This window comes from Salmo salar, chromosome 18 (genome assembly GCF_965601325.2).
Source record: "Salmo salar chromosome 18, fSalSal1, whole genome shotgun sequence".
NCBI lineage: Eukaryota > Metazoa > Chordata > Actinopteri > Salmoniformes > Salmonidae > Salmo > Salmo salar.
Genome location: NC_138308.1, coordinates 42,654,689 through 42,676,489, shown reverse-complemented (window position 1 = coordinate 42,676,489; position 21,801 = coordinate 42,654,689). Strand labels below are relative to the sequence as shown.

The 21,801-nt window shown below is 43.2% G+C and overlaps 2 protein-coding genes across 7 annotated transcripts in view; one reads left to right on the top strand and one right to left on the bottom strand.

Annotated features, from left to right (window-relative positions):
• Positions 1-431: 431 nt before the first annotated feature.
• On the bottom strand, positions 432-10,643 carry LOC106577374 (BCL2/adenovirus E1B 19 kDa protein-interacting protein 3). Of its 2 annotated transcripts, none has more exons than XM_045701112.2 (6): positions 10,296-10,643; positions 8,826-9,276; positions 8,407-8,482; positions 8,017-8,123; positions 7,616-7,723; positions 432-1,980 (listed from the first exon to the last, which is right to left on the bottom strand). In XM_045701112.2, the coding sequence occupies exons 1-6, from the start codon at positions 10,336-10,338 to the stop codon at positions 1,932-1,934; spliced, it is 834 nt and encodes a 277-aa protein (XP_045557068.1). In that variant the 5' UTR covers positions 10,339-10,643; the 3' UTR covers positions 432-1,931. The 2 variants fall into 2 exon arrangements, with proteins under 2 accessions (XP_045557068.1, XP_045557066.1); XM_045701110.2 differs by having other exon boundaries at positions 7,616-7,765; positions 10,296-10,641.
• Positions 9,757-21,801, top strand: part of LOC106577179 (janus kinase and microtubule-interacting protein 3) — a 296,667-nt gene continuing 284,622 nt past the window's right edge. For 4 of the 5 annotated variants that reach the window (XM_082964991.1, XM_082964993.1, XM_082964989.1 and 1 more), the window contains exons 1-2: positions 9,757-9,797; positions 12,084-12,780. The gene's annotated coding sequence lies outside the window, so the exon portion shown is untranslated. Of the gene's footprint in view, positions 9,798-12,083; positions 12,781-12,830; positions 13,256-21,801 lie in introns of those variants that run through there. The other variant, XM_082964990.1, reaches the window with a different exon arrangement.

Here is a 21,801-nt window from a genome sequence, read left to right as displayed (position 1 = left end):
CCTTCATGAAGAAAGGGTACTTGTTATTGTACACCCAGTATACAATATCACCCGGCAATATACAATGGTCTGAAATCACTGAAAGAATAATCTAAGGTTTAAAAGTACAAAATGGTGTCGTTGTGATGCTCTTTAAATCAGGAACTAGTCGGGGTGAATTACAGCCTTCTGTTGAATGACCATGTTCCTTGTTTTATAATGCTAACACTGTGGAAATGTATTCATCTGTTTGGTTATTTGTGATAGGAGTTTACTTGTTGGCATGGTAAGGGTACACGTTTGAAATATCCATTTGGTATGAAAGACCCATTGTTGTACAAATCGTTGGTGAGAATACACTGCTGGAAAAAGGCAATTTTAGGAAAATGTATTGACATTTTGGATAATTGCGTTTTCCTTGTATTGTTTACAGAAACGAGCACAGAGATGGATATTTTTATAATGGAACCATTTTATTTTTCAGATACAGTTCCAACTGTTCATACAAAACAGTTTTCAAATTCACATATACACTTGACATGGTGACCAGCTCTACAAGACATGCAGAAACAGATTGGTAATGCCTTTTCAAGGCATAACTCGGAAGCCTCTGTTACTCTCTTCATTCTTAGAACAAAAATACTGAAGCATTCTGGATACTGAGATTTCGTACTTAATTCGAGTGAAGTATAAGTAAATCAAAATAAAGATTTCTAAATTCCCTCATAATTACAAGTGTGAAAGTCTATATTTTCCCCTAAAATTTTTGATATGGAGATGTGGTCTGATGCAGTAGTGGTAGAAAATCTGTTTAGTGTATTTCAAATGGTTATGTAGACAATTAACATGCCACCAACCATAACACGTTTGGTTTACATAGTGCCACATCTAATGTACACAATGTACAATTCTAACCATACACATGCATACTCAGTGAATGTGACACATTGTTGTCACTGAAAACAACCCTGAGTGAAAAATAATACCAACAAACTGAAAGGTGCCGACAGAACCAAAAACCTTACGCTCCTTCCTGTTTGACCTAATCTGGGATCTAATGGAAGATACTCCATACATTGATTCTCCAATACTTCCTCAAACACTTTCAAGGTTTATCTATTTCAAACCTTTTTAATTTTGGCTGAAACCTTGTTTTATTATTAAGGCCTCATGATCCATGAGAAGAATCCGGGTCAGAAATAACGTTTTGGTTGAATGGCTTGATCCCTTTTTCCCCAACCAAGGACATTCTGATAAAACAATCAAGCAACAGCCCCCTCAAATACAACTTCCAGCTTACCTTGTCTAACCCATTCCCTTTTCTTCCCCATACATATCTCAATGCTGAGAAATTCACAGTGCTTTTCTGTATCATCACCTTTTTAACTAATATCATTATCTCAAAAGTCTGCTACTACGAAAATGTCTCAATTCAGAGCAAGATAAAATGGCTTGAAAATGACTGACAGTGAACGCTAGCTAGCTAGCTGATAACGATGGCTCTTAAACGTTGATCATAAGATGGCCCCCTACCCAGTGAGATGGAGGAGGGACACTGGGCTCTACTTTCCAGTGGAGCAGTGGTTTTTAAAAGCAGCGCTGGGGAACTAAGGGAAAAGCCAACAGTATTCACAGGGGTACAATACAGATACAGGCAGGGTGGACTGCTCACCGCCAGGGGAAAACAAAAAGGATGTGTGTCCCAAATGGAACCCTATTCTCTATATAGTGCACCACTTTAGATCAGAGTCCTATGGGAACTGGTCAAAAGTAGTGCACTATGTAGGGAATAGGGTGCCATTTTGAGCCATCTATTCAGTGGAGTTGGGGTACACATGACAGATGTTGCCTATCTGTATCTAATAAGCGCCACTTCAACCCTAGCAGCAGTGGAAGATAATAACGGTGTTGGTGCCAAAAACCATGTTGTTCCAGTCCAGCGGAGTGTCCCTTTAGAAGGTACTGGTCACTGAGGTAGTTAGACGTCTCCCAATGTACACCCTGAGGACAGAGGGGAAAGAACATCAAAATACAGTCCCCAGTGTATTTTATTTTATTTACTAGGATCGCCCAATGAGCTGCTGCTGAGGCAGGGTCTACTCTTCCCGGGGTCCAAACAGGAAACAACACATAAAACACACAGCACTACATTACAATGTAGTCATTTAGCAGATGTTCCCATCCAGGGAGACCCACAGCTAGCGCACTCATCTCAAGATAGCCAGGTGACACAACCAGGCATCACAGTCGTATCCCCAACCATGTATCACAGTCGTATCCCAACCACATACAGTTGAAGTCGGAAGTTTACATACACCTTAGCCAAATGCATTTAAACTCCATTTTTCTCAATTCCTGACATTTATTCCTAGTAAAAATTTCCTGTTTTAGGTCAGTTAGGATCACCACTATATATTAAGAATGTGAAATGTCAGAATAATAGTAGAGAATTATTTCAGCTTTTATTTCTTTCATCACATTCCCAGTGGGTCAGAAGTTTACATACACTCAATTAGTATTTGGTAGTGTCATGACATTGCCCTCTTTGGGTACAGCGAGCACCATCCCCCTCTCCCTCTCTATACTCCTTACACCAGGCTCTGTTAGACAGGTCATACATTCCTGGAGGAGATCCTCTCCTCATGGCCAGAGTATAAGAGATGGTGAGTTTTCATAGAGAGAACAAAGGAATTTCTTCCACCTCACAGAACTTGACAACCGAACAATATTCATGTTCTGGAGAATGTATAAAAGATTGGTGAAGAATCCAGCTACGAACTGGTCCGTTTGGTACAATTTTGGGAAACTCATGAGAGACAATACAGCCACATTACCATAACCCTGTTTATACAAGAGTCTCAGTTATGAGGCTTACATCTAATTGTTGTATAAAATGAATGAGTAAAGATGAAACTATTTGTGAAATTATGTAATGTGATTTTAGACTGTTTAATGAAGGAAACGCCAATTCCCTTTGGAGTTTGACTAAATCAGAGGCCCGCCCATAAGCACAGACATTGAGCTGGCATCATGGGACCGGCCCTTTCTGCTCCTCCGAATAAAACCCCACCTTGGGAATTTATCTTCAGACCAGCTTAACTCGATAACCACGAGAGGGCTAAGGTTTGCAGACCATGCATTTCTCTTGCTGAATTCTTAACCATACCACGTGGTTAAACTCTTAGACTATCGATACCAACAGAATAAGAACAAATCTTTGATACTAATTACTAGTCTGCAGCTAGGAATTATGTACCCGTGAATGCGAGGACCAACAACTGCCGAAAGATCTATTCTATAACGACATAGCTGAATGTTACTCTGAACTACCCATTCTAACCACGGCAGAGAGAGAGAGCAGGCGGACAAACTCTGCAACAGAAACAAACTTTTCAACAGAGATCAGGACGACACACTGAGCTTAAATATATATATTGATTGCAATTATTCCAGAATGAGTGAGTGTTCATGTGCAAAGGATTAGCATTTCAATTATTATAATTATCAACTTTGTGGTGTCTTATCTCAGTCGACCCCCACTTCCCTATTGTCCACCAAGCCGCAATGTCGGTTTAGCCCACTAGGGCACATTCCCCTTTAATTTCCTTGTAACCATATCTTCTGTTTGTTATGCATTTCTGTGGTTTACTTAGTTAGTAAATAAATGATTTAAGACAATTGATGTATGGATGACTCATAGTGAAGACTGGGTTCGTGCAGATAACCAACAAATTACGACATTTGGAATGAGACTAACGTGAGGTAAAGAATAATTCATTAATTCAAAGACTAATTGATCAGATATTAAAATATCAGAAACTTATATTAGGAAAATTATAACTTCTTAATCTAAATATTTTCCCTGGTGCCCCGACTTCCTAGTTAATTACAGTTACATGATTAATTAGTTATTTGATAAAAATAAGTCTTAAGTTTTAATGATGCCAAAGACACGACAGTAGCATTGCCTTTAAATTGTTTAACTTGGGTCAAACATTTTGGGTAGCCTTCCACAAGCTTCCCACAATGCACCAGAGTTGGTGTAACAGTCAGGTTTGTAGGCCTCCTTTCTCACACACGCTTTTTCAGTTCTGCCCACAAATTTTCTATAGGTTTGAGGTCAGGGCTTTCTGATGGCCACTCCAATACCTTGACTTTGTTGTCTGATAAAGGATTTATATGTTTAAAGTAATGATTCAAGTATTCCACCCTGAAATCATATAATTGTATGAAATGTGTTGGAGTCATAATTTAATAATGTGTGTGACTAGACCATTGTGTTACTATTTCGCAATATGAGCTGGCTAGAGTTGAAACATTCAAGGCCAACGGAACTGTCGACTTGTGATAACTCTGAAACAAAACAACAGGAAAGAGGGCCCTTCCAAGGCCCCTCTAATCTAGGGAGGAGAGGAACGGCGAGAAACTGCCAAGGCTGGTAGAAAAGTGATAAAACTGTGTGTGTGTAAGTAGGTGGGGGTGGGAGTTATAAAATGACTGAGTTGGCATTTTTTACTTGAGTATGTTCTCCGAATAAAGAACCAACCTTTTGCAGAAATCTGGGACTTTGCCTAATTCTTATTAACCCTAGCTTTACAACCTAGGGGGAAGTGGTCAAAGCTATAGTGATTGTTATCATCACTGGGATTGAAAAATTCTCATGACATTGTCCTTAAGCCGTTTTGCCACAACTTTGGAAGTATGCTTGGGGTCATTGTCCATTTGGAAGACCCATTTGCAACCAAGCTTTACTTCCTGACTGATGTCTTGATGTTGCTTCAATATATCCACATAATTGTCCATCCTCATTATGTCATCTATCTTGTGAAGTGCACCAGTCCCTCCTGCAGCAAAGCACCCCCACAACATGATGCTGCCATCCCCATGCTTCACGGTTGGGATGGTGTTCTTCAGCTTGCAAGCGTCCCCCTTTTTCCTCCATACATAACGATGGTCATTATGGCCAAACAGTTCTATTTTTGTTTCATCACACCACAGGACAATTCTCCAAAAAGTACAATCTTTGTCCCCATGTGCAGTTGCAAACCGTAGTCTGGCTTTTTTATGGCGGTTTTGGAGCAGTGGCTTCTTCCTTGCTGAGCGGCCTTTCAGGTTATGTCTATATAAGACTCGTTTTACTGTGGCGATAGATACTTTTGTACCTGTTTACTCCAGCATCTTCACAAGGTCCTTTGCTGTTGTTCTGGGATTGATTTGCACTTTTCGCACTAAAGTACATTCATCTCTAGGAGACAGAACACATCTCCTTCCTGAGCGGTATGTCGGCTGCGTGGTCCCATGGTATTTATACTTGCGTACTATTGTTTGTACAGATGAACGTGGTACCTTTAGGCATTTGGAAATTGCTCCCAAGGATGAACCAGACTTGTGGAGGTCTACAATTGGCTGATGTCTTTTGATTTTCCCATGATGTCAAGCAAAGAGGCACTGAGTTTGAAGGTAGGCCTTGAAAGACGTCCACAGGTACACCTCCAATTGACTCAAATTATGTCAATTAGCCTATCAGAAGCTTCTAAAGCCATGACATTCTCTGTAATTTTCCAAGCTGTTTAAAGGCACAGTCAACTGAGTGTATGTAAACTTCTGACCCACTGGAATTGTGATACAGTGAATTATAAGTGAAATAATCTGTCAGTCAACAATCGTTGGAAAAATGACTTGTGTCATGCACAAGGTATATGTCCTAACCGACTTGCCAAAACTATAGTTTGTTAATAAGAAATTTGTGGAGTGGTTGAAAAACAAGTTTTAATGACTCCAACCTAAGTGTATGTAAACTTCCGACTTCAACTGTATCACAGTCGTATCCCCAACCACGTATCACATACATAATACAATGCAAAATTCATTAAAATGCCTGTCTCTTCACAGCAAGGTGTTATTTCATCTGGTTTATGAATCTGGTTTTATTGCTAATTTGAGTTACCTGCGGCAGGTAGCCTAGTGGTTAAGAGCATTGGGCCAGTAACCCAAAGGTTGCTAGATTCAATCCCTGAGCTGACAAGGTAAAAAAATAAATAATAATTGTCGTTCTGCCCCTGAACAAGGCAGTTAACCCACTGTTCCTAGGCTGTCATTGTAAATAAGAATTTGATCTTAACTGACTTAAATAAAGGTTAAATAAATCTTGGGTGACAGAGTTCCATGTAGTCATGGTTCTATTTAATACTGTGTGTTTCCCAGCCTCTGTTCTGGACCTGGAGACTGTTGAAGAGATCTCTGGCTGCATGTCTTATGTTGTACTGATGAGTGTCTGAACTGTGTGCCAACTGCTTGAACAGACAGGTCTGTACCTTCAACACCTCGCACAAAGACCAATAGTGATGCAGTCAATCTCTCCTCAACTTTGAGCCAGGAGAGATTGACATTCTCCCTACATATACACAGTGCGTTAAAGGCTCACAGCTCAAACTATGGTGAATGAAGTGGATCAACCATTCCATTCTTCCCACAGTGAGCTGCGACCAGAAAACGTAATACATCTGATCTGGGGCTTTAGCAGCACAGCTAAAACACACATCTGCTAGAATGCAGCTCTAGCCAACTCTGTGTGTGTGTGTGCTCTCCAGCACGTAGATATAGTTGATGATAAAAAATACTGTAGTATAGCCTTCTAATTCTACTTAGATTAAGATCACATTATTGCTCAAGGACTCAATGACAGGCAATGGCATCTAGGATCTGATACTAGCAACCCCCCACCGGTTACCAGCTCACTTCCCAACAGATTCTTCCTGTCAGACCCGGGATTCAAACTGGCCACCAGCTCACTTCCCAACAGATTCTTCCTGTCAGACCCGGGATTCAAACTGGCCACCAGCTCAATTCCCAACAGATTCTTCCTGTCAGACCCGGGATTCAAACTGGCCACCAGCTCATTTCCCAACAGATTCTTCCTGTCAGACCCGGGATTCAAACTGGCCACCGGTTACCAGCTCATTTCCCAACAGATTCTTGCTGCCAGACCCGGGATTCAAACTGGCCACCAGTTACCAGCTCACTTCCCAACAGATTCTTCCTGCCAGACCCGGGATTCAAACTGGCCACCGGTTACCAGCTCATTTCCCAACAGATTCTTCCTGTCAGACCCGGGATTCAAACTGGCCACCGGTTACCAGCTCATTTCCCAACAGATTCTTGCTGCCAGACCCGGGATTCAAACTGGCCACCAGTTACCAGCTCACTTCCCAACAGATTCTTCCTGCCAGACCCGGGATTCAAACTGGCCACCGGTTACCAGCTCACTTCCCAACAGATTCTTCCTGTCAGACCCGGGATTCAAACTGGCCACCGGTTACCAGCTCACTTCCCAACAGATTCTTCCTGTCAGACCCGAGATTCAAACTGGCCACCGGTTGCTGGCTCGCCTCTCTAACCACTAGGCTACCTGCTGCCCCTGGTATCTATGGTGGAGATGAGACAAAATAGTATACTGATCATCAAACTATATTTGTGTTACTATAATCTCTCTACAGAGTGCAGATTATATCCCATACAAACACACAAGAGAATATAAAACTCTTAAATATTTCATGTTCTGCTCTTTTACCCTTACAAACAATACATTCTTCATAATTAGCTTTATTTTCTAAATGTTTTTAGAATCATAACTCACCCCAGGCCGATGGCCAGTACGTGGGATATGAGCAGAGAAGGAAGGAAAAGTTTGAGGAACTCTGCAGAGAAGATCCCTCCGTTCTTCATGACGCTGGTGTTTCTGATGCTGAGAGGGTTGGTACGTTTAGGATGCTTCAGAACAAACTCCCTGCATCCAAAAGACGAGAGCACATTACAATGTTCCTGGAAGTGGTTTGGGTAGAAAGGAATATCAAATTCTGTTCTATTCTATTTAATTCTATAATAGCGTAGAATTGAATAGAATTTGTATTCAATTCAATGATATTCTATTGTTTTCTATTCCAAACTGGGCTGAGCAGAACTTAATTGAAAACACATGTAATAGATATGAGCGGTCTGTCTGGGATACTGAGGGGAATATATCGAGGGGGTACTAACTTGCGTTGAATGTTCTCAGGTCTACTGGACCAGTCCCAGATCCAGTCTGCGTTCTTCTTCATCAGGTTCTCCACTTCACGTCTCCGTTCTAGATAGTCTTCCTCAGACTGGAACAGAATATAAAAAAAAATACTTTATTTGTTCATTTGTTACAACGGGGAAACTGGTCTTCTGCTCTGCTCTCAACCTCTGAGTGGAAAAACTACGAATGTAAAACAATATATTGCAGAATTTGAAATATTAGGTTATAACTTTTTTTGTTTGTTTTAGTACCCTTGAAACCACCGTGCTGTGCCTCACAAACTACTTTGAGATTAGTGCCCCACACAGAGTTTAATAGAATGATATTATATTGAATCTCTATGGTGTCCCTGGATAAGGGCTCCAAACCTGTGAGCTGTTCTTCTCTCCTGAGCTGTGCACTTCTGAACCCCGACGGAGCAAAGGAGTCTGGGGCCTCGGAGGACTGAGTCGGGGGGGGGGGTGAGACACACAGCGGAAGAGAGAGACTACATAAGTATTGGGGAAGAGCCCTCTTGACAGATCTCTTGTGTTTTCATCATGACAGGCTTCATCTTCATCTATTAAATCTGATCTGGAATGTAAAGAGGCACTCGTACAGATGACGAATAGGTCAGAGGTCACTATAGTACCTACTGTATTATAACTCCAGTGCATGACAGTGTCTCTTATCTCTTAGTCCTTTGTGTTCAGATAGCTAATAGTATAAAACTAATCCAAAATGATTTTGTCCTGATTGGTCATGTGATGGTCTATATGGTATGTGATTGGTGAGTAGAGAGAGACACCTGTCACAGGGCACACTGCCCCTGGAGCTGCTTCTTCCTGACTCGTGCTGGGCGTCTAACAACATCTTCTCCAAGTCCACCCCTCCCTGGACTGAGGCAGACGCAGACCCTGACCCAGGAATCAGGTCACCTCCCTGGGTAGAGGCAGAGAGAGACCCAGGCAGGACCGACGCAGAGGTAGACACAGCCATCAGGTCTCCACCATGGACTGAGGCAGAGGCACCTAGCCCAGAGCCTGGTAGCTCAGTGGCAGAGCCTGGTAGCTCAGTGGCAGAGCCTGGTAGCTCAGTGGCAGAGCCTGGTAGCTCAGTGGCAGAGCCTGGTAGCTCAGTGGCAGAGCCTGGTAGCTCAGTGTTAGAGTCTGACACCTGCTCTTCCTCCACACCAGCAGCCCCATGTGCTGGTGAGCCACCACTGTTGCCATTGTTAAAGTGCAGCTCCACCCAGGAACCTTAAAGAAGAAAAATAAACATGACAAAATGGTGCAGAACATTGAGACCTGGTTCATAATAGGCCAGTCATAAAGCATGTATTAACATCCTTCATGTACAGTGGGAGTGGTTGAGGAGGTGTGTTTAGCCTAGATAGCATGGCACAGTCAGCCATTGCTAAATGTGTTCTTCTTTAAATAGCACCTGCCCAGTGCCCACGTCAGTCTGTGCCCCCCTTATTGCTCAATGGTCCCTGTCCTCTGCCCACATTTTCCTTCCTGTGTGTATCCAATAGGAAAGCGATGTGTTCAGCCCCCCCCCCCCCTCCACTTAACAGGCTGGCTATCCAATAGGAAAGCGACGTGTTCAGCCCCCCCCCCCTCCACTTTATAGGCTGGCTATCCAATAGGAAAGCGACGTGTTCAGCCCCCCCCCCCCCACTTAACAGGCTGGCTATTCAATAGGAAAGCGATGTGTTCAGCCCCTCCCTTTTATTACATAACGGAGAAGCACACAACAGGTGGATGGGCAGAAGAATCTGGTTTGTTGTGTTCCTTATCATAGCTGCATTGAACAACGCCAAAAATAGCATCATTACAGCATTGAGAATACGCAAATCAGAACACTGCGCTAAGATCAATATCGAGTTTACATCATCCATTAGCTAGCTGACAATGTTATTATAGGCATGCCCTATAGCCTAACGTTACCTATCCTAGTGTCTGATCTGTCTAATGTAGGACAGCCAGGCAACACGAGGAATGTTTACATGGTCGCGGAATACGGACTTTCGTCATATGTCTACCACTGCTGAAGAAACATTGTTCTGATACAATGTAGCAAACAAATCATATGTGTTGAATTGTGTATCCTCGGCGCAACACTGTTTCACCATAATAATATGATGTAGAATGACGTAGGCTACATATCTCAGGAAGACGATACAGCATGGCATCCTGAATATACTGCGATCTTACTGTCCGTTGTATTCACATTATGCAACATGTCATTATACACTATGAGACAGCAATTAACTTACCCTGCAAATTTTCCTCGATGACACTTCGTTTGTCTTCCGTCATGTTGGTAAATAAGGGACGCAATGCGTATTTGATTGACTCCCCTTTGCGTCGCGATCGTTCGAATCAAACGCCCTAAATATTTGGAATAATCCTGTAATTACAAATCCGAAGATGGACAATATTATTCTGATGCCTCTGAATTGAGAGAAAGGTTTAGATCGAGTGCAGACCATTCAGAAAAGCTCTAGGCTACCAGAACAACAACAACAAGCATGTGACTAAACTTGGCCAGCTATGTGGCCTACACGGGTTTGCTCCATGAATATCAAATCCGGTCCCTTATCACTGGTGTATTCATTAATCGAATTCCGTTGCAAAACGTTTCGTGTGTTGCGAAACGTTTTGTAAAGGAAACAGTTTCAAAGAAAACGAGAGTTTCTATTGGACAAATTCAGGTAGATCCCTCCCCGTTCGTTCCGTTTGCTCTGTGCATTTGCTTCCGTTTGGTTCCTAGAGTAAACGGTAAACGGTAAACGGTTTCTATTGCAAAACGTTGCCAGACGAAACGTTTTACTGTGTGAAGCAACTCTCTGGGCTGTTGACCTAAATGAACGCTTCATGTGATAGGTCCAGAAAGTACTAGACGCGGTAGAGCTACATGTATACAAACAAGAGCGTGTTTATTTAGGCCTAAATAGCCTGATGTGATTGCTGTTATTATATCATAATACCGGTATGCATGAGCTTTCTAGCAAACATGCGGTATGTCTGGCAACACTGGCAGGTGTTTCATCCATCCATAAAGTTAGCCTGCAATACATGTAAAAACAGCCTTCACCTGTTGACCTTTTCCAGACCATCTAAGACTATTGGAGTGATGAATGCATTGACAGTGTTTTTGATAATGTACGTGTCTAAAACTCATTTCCTGTACTTTGTCCTCAGGGTAGCCTATGGCTTCTAGATATACCATGACAGCTCTTACAGAGTCCACAACAGCTCTCACAAGCTAACGTCTACTTAAAGTTTACTACTTCTGGTGTCCATATAGAGTTGTGAATTCAGTCATGCAGGGTCAGTGTGTCCTGCTGAGGACTGAGTATTCCATCACAATGACACCCTCCCTCCGCTGTATCCTCCATCAGTATTCCATCACTATGACACCCTCCCTCCCCTGTATCCTCCATCAGTATTCCATCACAATGCCACCCTCCCTCCCCTGTATCCTCCATCAGTATTCCATCACAATGACACCCTCCCTCCCCTGTATCCTCCATCAGTATTCCATCACAATGACACCCTCCCTCCGCTTTATCCTCCATCAGTATTCCATCACAATGCCACCCTCCCTCCCCTGTATCCTCCATCAGTATTCCATCACAATGCCACCCTCCCTCCCCTGTATCCTCCATCAGTATTCCATCACTATGACACCCTCCCTCCCCTGTATCCTCCATCAGTATTCCATCACAATGACACCCTCCCTCCCCTGTATCCTCCATCAGTATTCCATCACAATGACACCCTCCCTCCGCTTTATCCTCCATCAGTATTCCATCACAATGGCACCCACCCTCCCCTGTATCCTCCATCAGATAAGAGATGTAAACAGATAATAACACAGCCCTGGATGAATACACCTTGGCTACTTCCACATATGAAATCAGTGACATCTCTGGTCAAATTAGCTCTTTATGGTGAGATACAAAAACGGATTCCTCCCTCAACATTCCTCATTATTGTGATACTATAAATAAATAAACATCCATATTGCTCAAGGTGGGTCCCCCTGTCTCTCTCTGTAGTGACGTGTCTGTGTGCTGTGGAGGAGTGGAGCTGCCCTGACCCTGCAGTGGCCAGGGGGTGTCTGGAGCTGGACTAGAGCCTGATGGAGGCTGCATGGAGGCAGGCAGAGACTGGCAACCAACACATCCCCCAGAAGGAGAGCCAAGCTCACAGCTCACAGCTCACAGCACACAGCACACAGCTCACAGCTCACAGCACACAGCTCACAGCTCACAGCTCACAGCTCACAGCTCACAGCTCACAGCTCACAGCACACAGCTCACAGCTCACAGCTCACAGCACACAGCACACAGCTCACAGCTCACAGCACACAGCACACAGCACACAGCTCACAGCTCACAGCACACAGCACACAGCTCACAGCTCACAGCTCACAGCACACAGCTCACAGCTCACAGCTCACAGCTCACAGCACACAGCTCACAGCTCACAGCTCACAGCTCACAGCACACAGCACACAGCACACAGCTCACAGCTCACAGCTCACAGCACACAGCATACAACACAGAGCATCACTGGCTAGGCACGCAGCACACACACACACACACCCACACCCACGCATGTGCGTGTGTGTGGTGTGCGCACGCACCTGCAGCGACAGCCTCCTGCACCAGCACCTCCTCCTCCTCCTCTGCTTCCTGTCTCCTACCGGCTGCCTGGTTCCCTCTCTCCACCAGGGAGGGCTGTGTGTTCACGGTAAGCATCACAATCCTGCTCTGTCTCTTCCTTCATCTCAACTGGATTTTCCCTCTCTCCTCTTTTCTGCCTCCTCCCTTTTTGTGATGAATCATTATCCTCTCTCTGCCTGCATTATTTCAGGGATTGTGGGTGCTGATGGATGTAGAGGCTAGTTAGCTAGGGATTGTGGGTGCTGCTGGATGTGGAGGCTAGTTAGCTAAGGATTGCATGCAGGCAGCCTCCCATCATTATACTCCATTAGCAGAGAGAGCGAGAGAGAGATGAGGGCTGTGACTCAGGGAAGCAGATCTGGCTGTACGGTAGCGAGACTAGAGAGATAGACATGCAGAAGACTGTTCTGTGTTCATTTTAGGAGCATGTGCCACAGCTCATAGCAGAAAATGGCGATTCTAGCACAGTTCCCCAGCTAAGGCAGGCAAGGGAGCAGACAGACAGACAGCGTTCACGTCACAAACTGGATCATGGTTTTAAGGTTGGTCTAACTCTAATCATACGCTTGTTTGATTTCCTGTTGTAGAGAGAGAGAGGTAGAGAGAGATAGAGGTAGAGGTATGTCAGAGAATGCTGCAGGGTGGAGCTGTTGTATACCTTCTGCTATCTGTATGTGTGGTGTGTATCTGTGACTGTGGTGTGTATCTGTGACTGTGATGTGTATCTGTGACTGTGGTGTATCTGTGACTGTGATGTGTATCTGTGACTGTGATGTGTATCTGTGACTGTGGTGTGTATCTGTGACTGTGATGTGTATCTGTGACTGTGATGTGTATCTATGACTGTGGTGTGTATCTGTGACTGTGGTGTGTATCTGTGACTGTGATGTGTATCTGTGCCTGTGATGTGTATCTGTGACTTTGATGTGTATCTGTGACTTTGATGTGTATCTGTGACTCTGATGTGTGACTGTGACTGTGATGTGTATCTGTGACTGTGGTGTGTATCTGTGACTGTGATGTGTATCTGTGACTCTGATGTGTGACTGTGGTGTGTATCTGTGACTGTGATGTGTATCTATGACTGTGGTGTGTATCTGTGACTGTGGTGTGTATCTGTGACTGTGATGTGTATCTGTGACTGTGGTGTGTATCTGTGACTGTGATGTGTATCTGTGACTCTGATGTGTGACTGTGGTGTGTATCTGTGACTGTGATGTGTATCTATGACTGTGGTGTGTATCTGTGACTGTGGTGTGTATCTGTGACTGTGATGTGTATCTGTGAATGTGATGTGTATCTGTGACTTTGATGTGTATCTGTGACTCTGATGTGTGACTGTGACTGTGATGTGTATCTGTGACTGTGGTGTGTATCTGTGACTGTGATGTGTATCTGTGACTGTGATGTGTGTCTGTGATGGTGATGTGTGTCTGTCAGATAGCTTGTAGTTCTTCAGTGTGAGGATGTATGTGGATGTAATGAGGATGTATGTGGGCCTTGTTTTGTGGTAAACCTCTCTGTTAGTAGAAGCTGCCGCAGCATCTCTCTCTCTCTATGTAAAACAATATGGGCCCAGTCAGCCAGAGATGTTGGTCGGGTCACTCCAGTCTCTGTCAGCCAGAGCATGATGTAATTGTTTTGACAGGTGCGAGATCCAAAACTGCCTGAAATTTGTATGTTCAAATCAAATCAAACGTTATTTGTCACATGCGCCGAATAAAACAAGTGTAGACTTTACCGTGAAATGGTTAGTTACAAGCCCTTAACTAACAGTTCAGTTCAAGAAGAGTTTTTACCAAATAAACTAAAGTTAAACATAATAAAAAGTAACACAATAAAATAACAATAACGAGGCTATATACAGGGGGTACCGGTTCTGAGTCAGTGTGCTGGGGTACAGGTTAGTTGAGGTAATTTGTACATGTAGGTGGGGGTGAAGTGACTATGCAAAGATAATTAACAGCGAGTAGCAGCAGTGTACAAAACAAATGGGGGGCCATTTGATTAATTGTTCAGCAGTCTTATGGCTTGGAGGTAGAAGCTGTTAAGGAGCCTTTTGGTCCTAGACTTGGCGCTCCAGGACCACTTGCCGTGTGGTAGCAGAGAGAACAGTCTATGACTTGGGTGACTGGAGTCTCTGACAATTTGATGGTCTTTCCAGAGTTGAATAGAATGACACTGCATATTATGTACTTTGAGCCATTGCACGTTTCCTATGTTGTGTTTTAGAAAAATGTACTGTAGTTGTTCTGAGTATGTTCATGTGTGTAGAGACAGTTGAAACATACTGTAGTTGTTCTGGGTATGTTCATGTGTGTAGAGACAGTTGAAACATACTGTAGTTGTTCTGGGTATGTTCATGTGTGTAGAGACAGTTGAAACATACTGTAGTTGTTCTGGGTATGTTCATGTGTGCAGAGACAGTTGAAACATACTGTAGTTGTTCTGGGTATGTTCATGTGTGCAGAGACAGTTGAAACATACTGTAGTTGTTCTGGGTATGTTCATGAGTGCAGAGACAGTTGAAACATACTGTAGTTGTTCTGGGTATGTTCATGTGTGTAGAGACAGTTGAAACATACTGTAGTTGTTCTGGGTATGTTCATGTGTGTAGAGACAGTTGAAACATACTGTAGTTGTTCTGGGTATGTTCATGTGTGTAGAGACAGTTGAAACATACTGTAGTTGTTCATGTGTGCAGAGACAGTTGAAACATACTGTAGTTGTTCTGGGTATGTTCATGTGTGTAGAGACAGTTGAAACATACTGTAGTTGTTCTGGGTATGTTCATGTGTGTAGAGACAGTTGAAACATACTGTAGTTGTTCTGGGTATGTTCATGTGTGTAGAGACAGTTGAAACATACTGTAGTTGTTCTGGGTATGTTCATGTGTGTAGAGACAGTTGAAACATACTGTAGTTGTTCTGGGTATGTTCATGTGTGTAGAGACAGTTGAAACATACTGTAGTTGTTCATGTGTGCAGAGACAGTTGAAACATACTGTAGTTGTTCTGGGTATGTTCATGTGAGTAGAGAGAGTTGAAACATACTGTAGTTGTTCTGGGTATGTTCATGTGTGTAGAGACAGTTGAAACGTACTGTAGTTGTTCTGGGTATGTTCATGTGTGCAGAGACAGTTGAAACATACTGTAGTTGTTCTGGGTATGTTCATGTGTGTAGAGACAGTTGAAACATACTGTAGTTGTTCTGGGTATGTTCATGTGTGTAGAGACAGTTGAAACATACTGTAGTTGTTCTGGGTATGTTCATGTGTGTAGAGACAGTTGAAACATACTGTAGTTGTTCTGGGTATGTTCATGTGTGTAGAGACAGTTGAAACATACTGTAGTTGTTCTGGGTATGTTCATGTGTGTAGAGACAGTTGAAACATACTGTAGTTGTTCATGTGTGCAGAGACAGTTGAAACATACTGTAGTTGTTCTGGGTATGTTCATGTGAGTAGAGAGAGTTGAAACATACTGTAGTTGTTCTGGGTATGTTCATGTGTGTAGAGACAGTTGAAACGTACTGTAGTTGTTCTGGGTATGTTCATGTGTGCAGAGACAGTTGAAACATACTGTAGTTGTTCTGGGTATGTTCATGTGTGTAGAGACAGTTGAAACGTACTGTAGTTGTTCTGGGTATGTTCATGTGTGTAGAGACAGTTGAAACATACTGTAGTTGTTCTGGGTATGTTCATGTGTGTAAAGACAGTTGAAACATACTGTAGTTGTTCATGTGTGCAGAGACAGTTGAAACATACTGTAGTTGTTCTAGGTTTGTTCATGTGTGTAGAGACAGTTGAAACGTACTGTAGTTGTTCATGTGTGCAGAGACAGTTGAAACATACTGTAGTTGTTCTGGGTATGTTCATGTGAGTAGAGAGAGTTGAAACATACTGTAGTTGTTCTGGGTATGTTCATGTGTGTAGAGACAGTTGAAACGTACTGTAGTTGTTCTGGGTATGTTCATGTGTGCAGAGACAGTTGAAACATACTGTAGTTGTTCTGGGTATGTTCATGTGTGTAGAAACAGTTGAAATGTACTGTAGTTGTTCTGAGTATGTTCATGTGTGTAGAGACAGTTGAAACATACTGTAGTTGTTCTGGGTATGTTCATGTGTGTAGAGACAGTTGAAACATACTGTAGTTGTTCATGTGTGCAGAGACAGTTGAAACATACTGTAGTTGTTCTGGGTATGTTCATGTGAGTAGAGACAGTTGAAACATACTGTAGTTGTTCTGGGTATGTTCATGTGTGTAGAGACAGTTGAAACATACTGTAGTTGTTCTGGGTATGTTCATGTGTGTAGAGACAGTTGAAACGTTCTGTACTTGTTCTGGGTATGTTCATGTGTGCAGAGACAGTTGAAACATACTGTAGTTGTTCTTCGTATGTTCATGTGTGTAGAGACAGTTGAAACATACTGTAGTTGTTCTGGGTATGTTCATATGTGTAAAGACAGTTGAAACATACTGTAGTTGTTCATGTGAGAAGAGACAGTTGAAACGTACTGTAGTTGTTCTGGGTATGTTCATGAGTGTAGAGACAGTTGAAACATACTGTAGTTGTTCTGGGTATGTTCATGTGTGTAGAGACAGTTGAAACGTACTGTAGTTGTTCTGGGTATGTTCATGTGTGTAGAGACAGTTGAAACATACTGTAGTTGTTCATGTGAGTAGAGACAGTTGAAACGTACTGTAGTTGTTCTGGTTATGTTCATGAGTGTAGAGACAGTTGAAACATACTGTAGTTGTTCTGGGTATGTTCATGTGTGTAGAGACAGTTGAAACGTACTGTACTTGTTCTGGGTATGTTCATGTGTGAAGAGACAGTTGAAACATACTGTAGTTGTTCTGGGTATGTTCATGTGTGCAGAGACAGTTGAAACATATTGTAGTTGTTCTGGGTATGTTCATGTGTGCAGAGACAGTTAAAGCTGCTGTTTTACTGCAGGTCCTACAATGCTCCAGGGAGTTCCATGTCTATTAGCTTGCTCAGATCACTCTTCTGGAATCCTTCTTTTGGGGAGCATGGGGGAGGTACCTTTCTCAGTGTCACATCCATCATCTTAATACATTGATCTTGTTGTTGTTGTCATGTGTTCAGATATGTAATGCTGGGGTTCATCCAGACAGCGCTATTACAATAGGGGAGGACACTGACACAGACCAAATAAGTGTGTTTGGTCACAGAACAACTCTGTGGTCACTGTGGTGAGGTAGTTAGTCACCCTTATTACAGAACAACTCTGTGGTGAGGTAGTTAGTCACCCTTATTACAGAACAACTCTGTGGTGGTGTAGGTAGTTAGTCACCCTTATTACAGAACAACTCTGTGGTCTCTTTGGTGAGGTAGTTAGTCACCCTTATTACAGAACAACTCTGTGGTGAGATAGTTAGTCACCCGTATTACAGAACAACTCTGTGGTCACTGTGGTGAGGTAGTTAGTCACCCTTATTCCAGAACAACTCTGTGGTCACTGTGGTGAGGTAGTTAGTCACCCTTATTACCGAACAACTCTGTGGTCACTGTGGTGAGGTAGTTAGTCACCCTTATTACAGAACAACTCTGTGGTGAGGTAGTTAGTCACCCTTATTACAGAACAACTCTGTGGTGGGGTAGGTAGTTAGTCACCCTTATTACAGAACAACTCTGTGGTCTCTGTGGTGAGGTATTTAGTCACCCTTATTACAGAACAACTCTGTGGTGAGGTAGTTAGTCACCCTTATTACAGAACAACTCTGTGGTCTCTGTGGTGGGGTAGTTACTCACCCTTATTACAGAACAACTCTGTGGTGAGGTAGTTAGTCACCCTTATTACAGAACAACTCTGTGGTCACTGTGGTGGGGTAGTTAGTCACCCTTATTACAGAACAACTCTGTGGTGAGGTAGTTAGTCACCCTTATTACAGAACAACTCTGTGGTCACTGTGGTGAGGTAGTTAGTCACCCTTATTCCAGAACAACTCTGTGGTCACTGTGGTGAGGTAGTTAGTCACCCTTATTCCAGAACAACTCTGTGGTGAGGTAGTTAGTCACCCTTATTACAGAACAACTCTGTGGTCACTGTGGTGAGGTAGTTAGTCACCCTTATTCCAGAACAACTCTGTGGTCACTGTGGTGAGGTAGTTAGTCACCCTTATTACCGAACAACTCTGTGGTCACTGTGGTGGGGTAGTTAGTCACCCTTATTACAGAACAACTCTGTGGTGGTGTAGGTAGTTAGTCACCCTTATTACAGAACAACTCTGTGGTCACTGTGGTGAGGTAGTTAGTCACCCTTATTACAGAACAACTCTGTGGTCACTGTGGTGGGGTAGTTAGTCACCCTTATTACCGAACAACTCTGTGGTGGTGGTAGGTAGTTAGTCACCCTTATTACAGAACAACTCTGTGGTCTCTGTGGTGAGGTAGTTAGTCACCCTTATTACAGAACAACTCTGTGGTCACTGTGGTGAAGTAGTTAGTCACCCTTATTACAGAACAACTCTGTGGTGAGGTAGTTAGTCACCCTTATTACAGAACAACTCTGTGGTCACTGTGGTGAGGTATTTAGTCACCCTTATTACAGAACAGCTCTGTGGTCACTGTGGTGAGGTAGTTAGTCACCCTTATTCCAGAACAACTCTGTGGTGAGGTAGTTAGTCGCCCTTATTACAGAACAACTCTGTGGTCACTGTGGTGAGGTTGTTAGTCACCCTTATTCCAGAACAACTCTGTGGTGAGGTAGTTAGTCACCCTTATTACAGAACAACTCTGTGGTCACTGTGATGAGGTAGTTAGTCACCCTTATTACAGAACAACTCTGTGGTCACTGTTGTGAGGTAGTTAGTCACCCTTATTACCGAACAACTCTGTGGTCACTGTGGTGAGGTAGTTAGTCACCCTTATTACAGAACAACTCTGTGGTGAGGTAGTTAGTCACCCTTATTACAGAACAACTCTGTGGTCTCTGTGGTGAGGTAGTTAGTCACCCTTATTACAGAACAACTCTGTGGTGAGGTAGTTAGTCACCCTTATTACAGAACAACTCTGTGGTCTCTGTGGTGGGGTAGTTACTCACCCTTATTACAGAACAACTCTGTGGTCACTGTGGTGAGGTAGTTAGTCACCCTTATTACAGAACAACTCTGTGGTGGTGTAGGTAGTTAGTCACCCTTATTACAGAACAACTCTGTGGTCTCTGTGGTGAGGTAGTTAGTCACCCTTATTACAGAACAACTCTGTGGTGAGGTAGTTAGTCACCCTTATTACAGAACAACTCTGTGGTCACTGTGGTGAGGTAGTTAGTCACCCTTATTACAGAACAACTCTGTGGTCACTGTGTGAGGTAGTTAGTCACCCTTATTACCGAACAACTCTGTGGTCACTGTGGTGAGGTAGTTAGTCACCCTTATTACAGAACAACTCTGTGGTGGTGTAGGTAGTTAGTCACCCTTATTACAGAACAACTCTGTGGTCTCTGTGGTGAGGTAGTTAGTCACCCTTATTACAGAACAACTCTGTGGTGAGGTAGTTAGTCACCCTTATTACAGAACAACTCTGTGGTCACTGTGGTGAAGTAGTTAGTCACCCTTATTACAGAACAACTCTGTGGTGAGGTAGTTAGTCACCCTTATTACAGAACAACTCTGTGGTCACTGTGGTGAGGTAGTTAGTCACCCTTATTACAGAACAACTCTGTGGTGAGGTAGTTAGTCACCCTTATTACAGAACAACTCTGTGGTCTCTGTGGTGAGGTAGTTAGTCACCCTTATTACAGAACAACTCTGTGGTGAGGTAGTTAGTCACCCTTATTACAGAACAACTCTGTGGTCACTGTGGTGAGGTAGTTAGTCACCCTTATTACAGAACAACTCTGTGGTCACTGTGGTGAGGTAGATAGTCACCCTTATTACAGAACAACTCTGTGGTCTCTGTGGTGAGGTAGTTAGTCACCCTTATTACAGAACAACTCTGTGGTGAGGTAGTTAGTCACCCTTATTACAGAACAACTCTGTGGTCACTGTGGTGAGGTAGTTAGTCACCCTTATTACAGAACAACTCTGTGGTCACTGTGGTGAGGTAGATAGTCACCCTTATTACAGAACAACTCTGTGGTGAGGTAGTTAGTCACCCTTATTACAGAACAACTCTGTGGTCACTGTGGTGAGGTAGTTAGTCACCCTTATTACAGAACAACTCTGTGGTCACTGTGGTGAGGTAGTTAGTCACCCTTATTACCGAACAACTCTGTGGTCACTGTGGTGAGGTAGTTAGTCACCCTTATTACAGAACAACTCTGTGGTGAGGTAGTTAGTCACCCTTATTACAGAACAACTCTGTGGTCACTGTGGTGAGATAGTTAGTCACCCTTATTACAGAACAACTCTGTGGTGAGGTAGTTAGTCACCCTTATTACAGAACAACTCTGTGGTGGTGTAGGTAGTTAGTCACCCTTATTACAGAACAACTCTGTGGTCTCTTTGGTGAGGTAGTTAGTCACCCTTATTACAGAACAACTCTGTGGTGAGATAGTTAGTCACCCTTATTACAGAACAACTCTGTGGTCTCTGTGGTGGGGTTGTTACTCACCCTTATTACAGAACAACTTTGTGGTCTCTGTGGTGAGGTAGTTAGTCACCCTTATTACAGAACAACTCTGTGGTCACTGTGGTGAAGTAGTTAGTCACCCTTATTACAGAACAACTCTGTGGTGAGGTAGTTAGTCACCCTTATTACAGAACAACTCTGTGGTCACTGTGGTGAGGTAGTTAGTCACCCTTATTACAGAACAACTCTGTGGTCACTGTGGTGGGGTAGTTAGTCACCCTTATTACAGAACAACTCTGTGGTGAGGTAGTTAGTCACCCTTATTACAGAACAACTCTGTGGTCACTGTGGTGAGGTAGTTAGTCACCCTTATTACAGAACAACTCTGTGGTCACTGTGGTGAGGTAGTTAGTCACCCTTATTCCAGAACAACTCTGTGGTGAGGTAGTTAGTCGCCCTTATTACAGAACAACTCTGTGGTCACTGTGGTGAGGTTGTTAGTCACCCTTATTCCAGAACAACTCTGTGGTGAGGTAGTTAGTCACCCTTA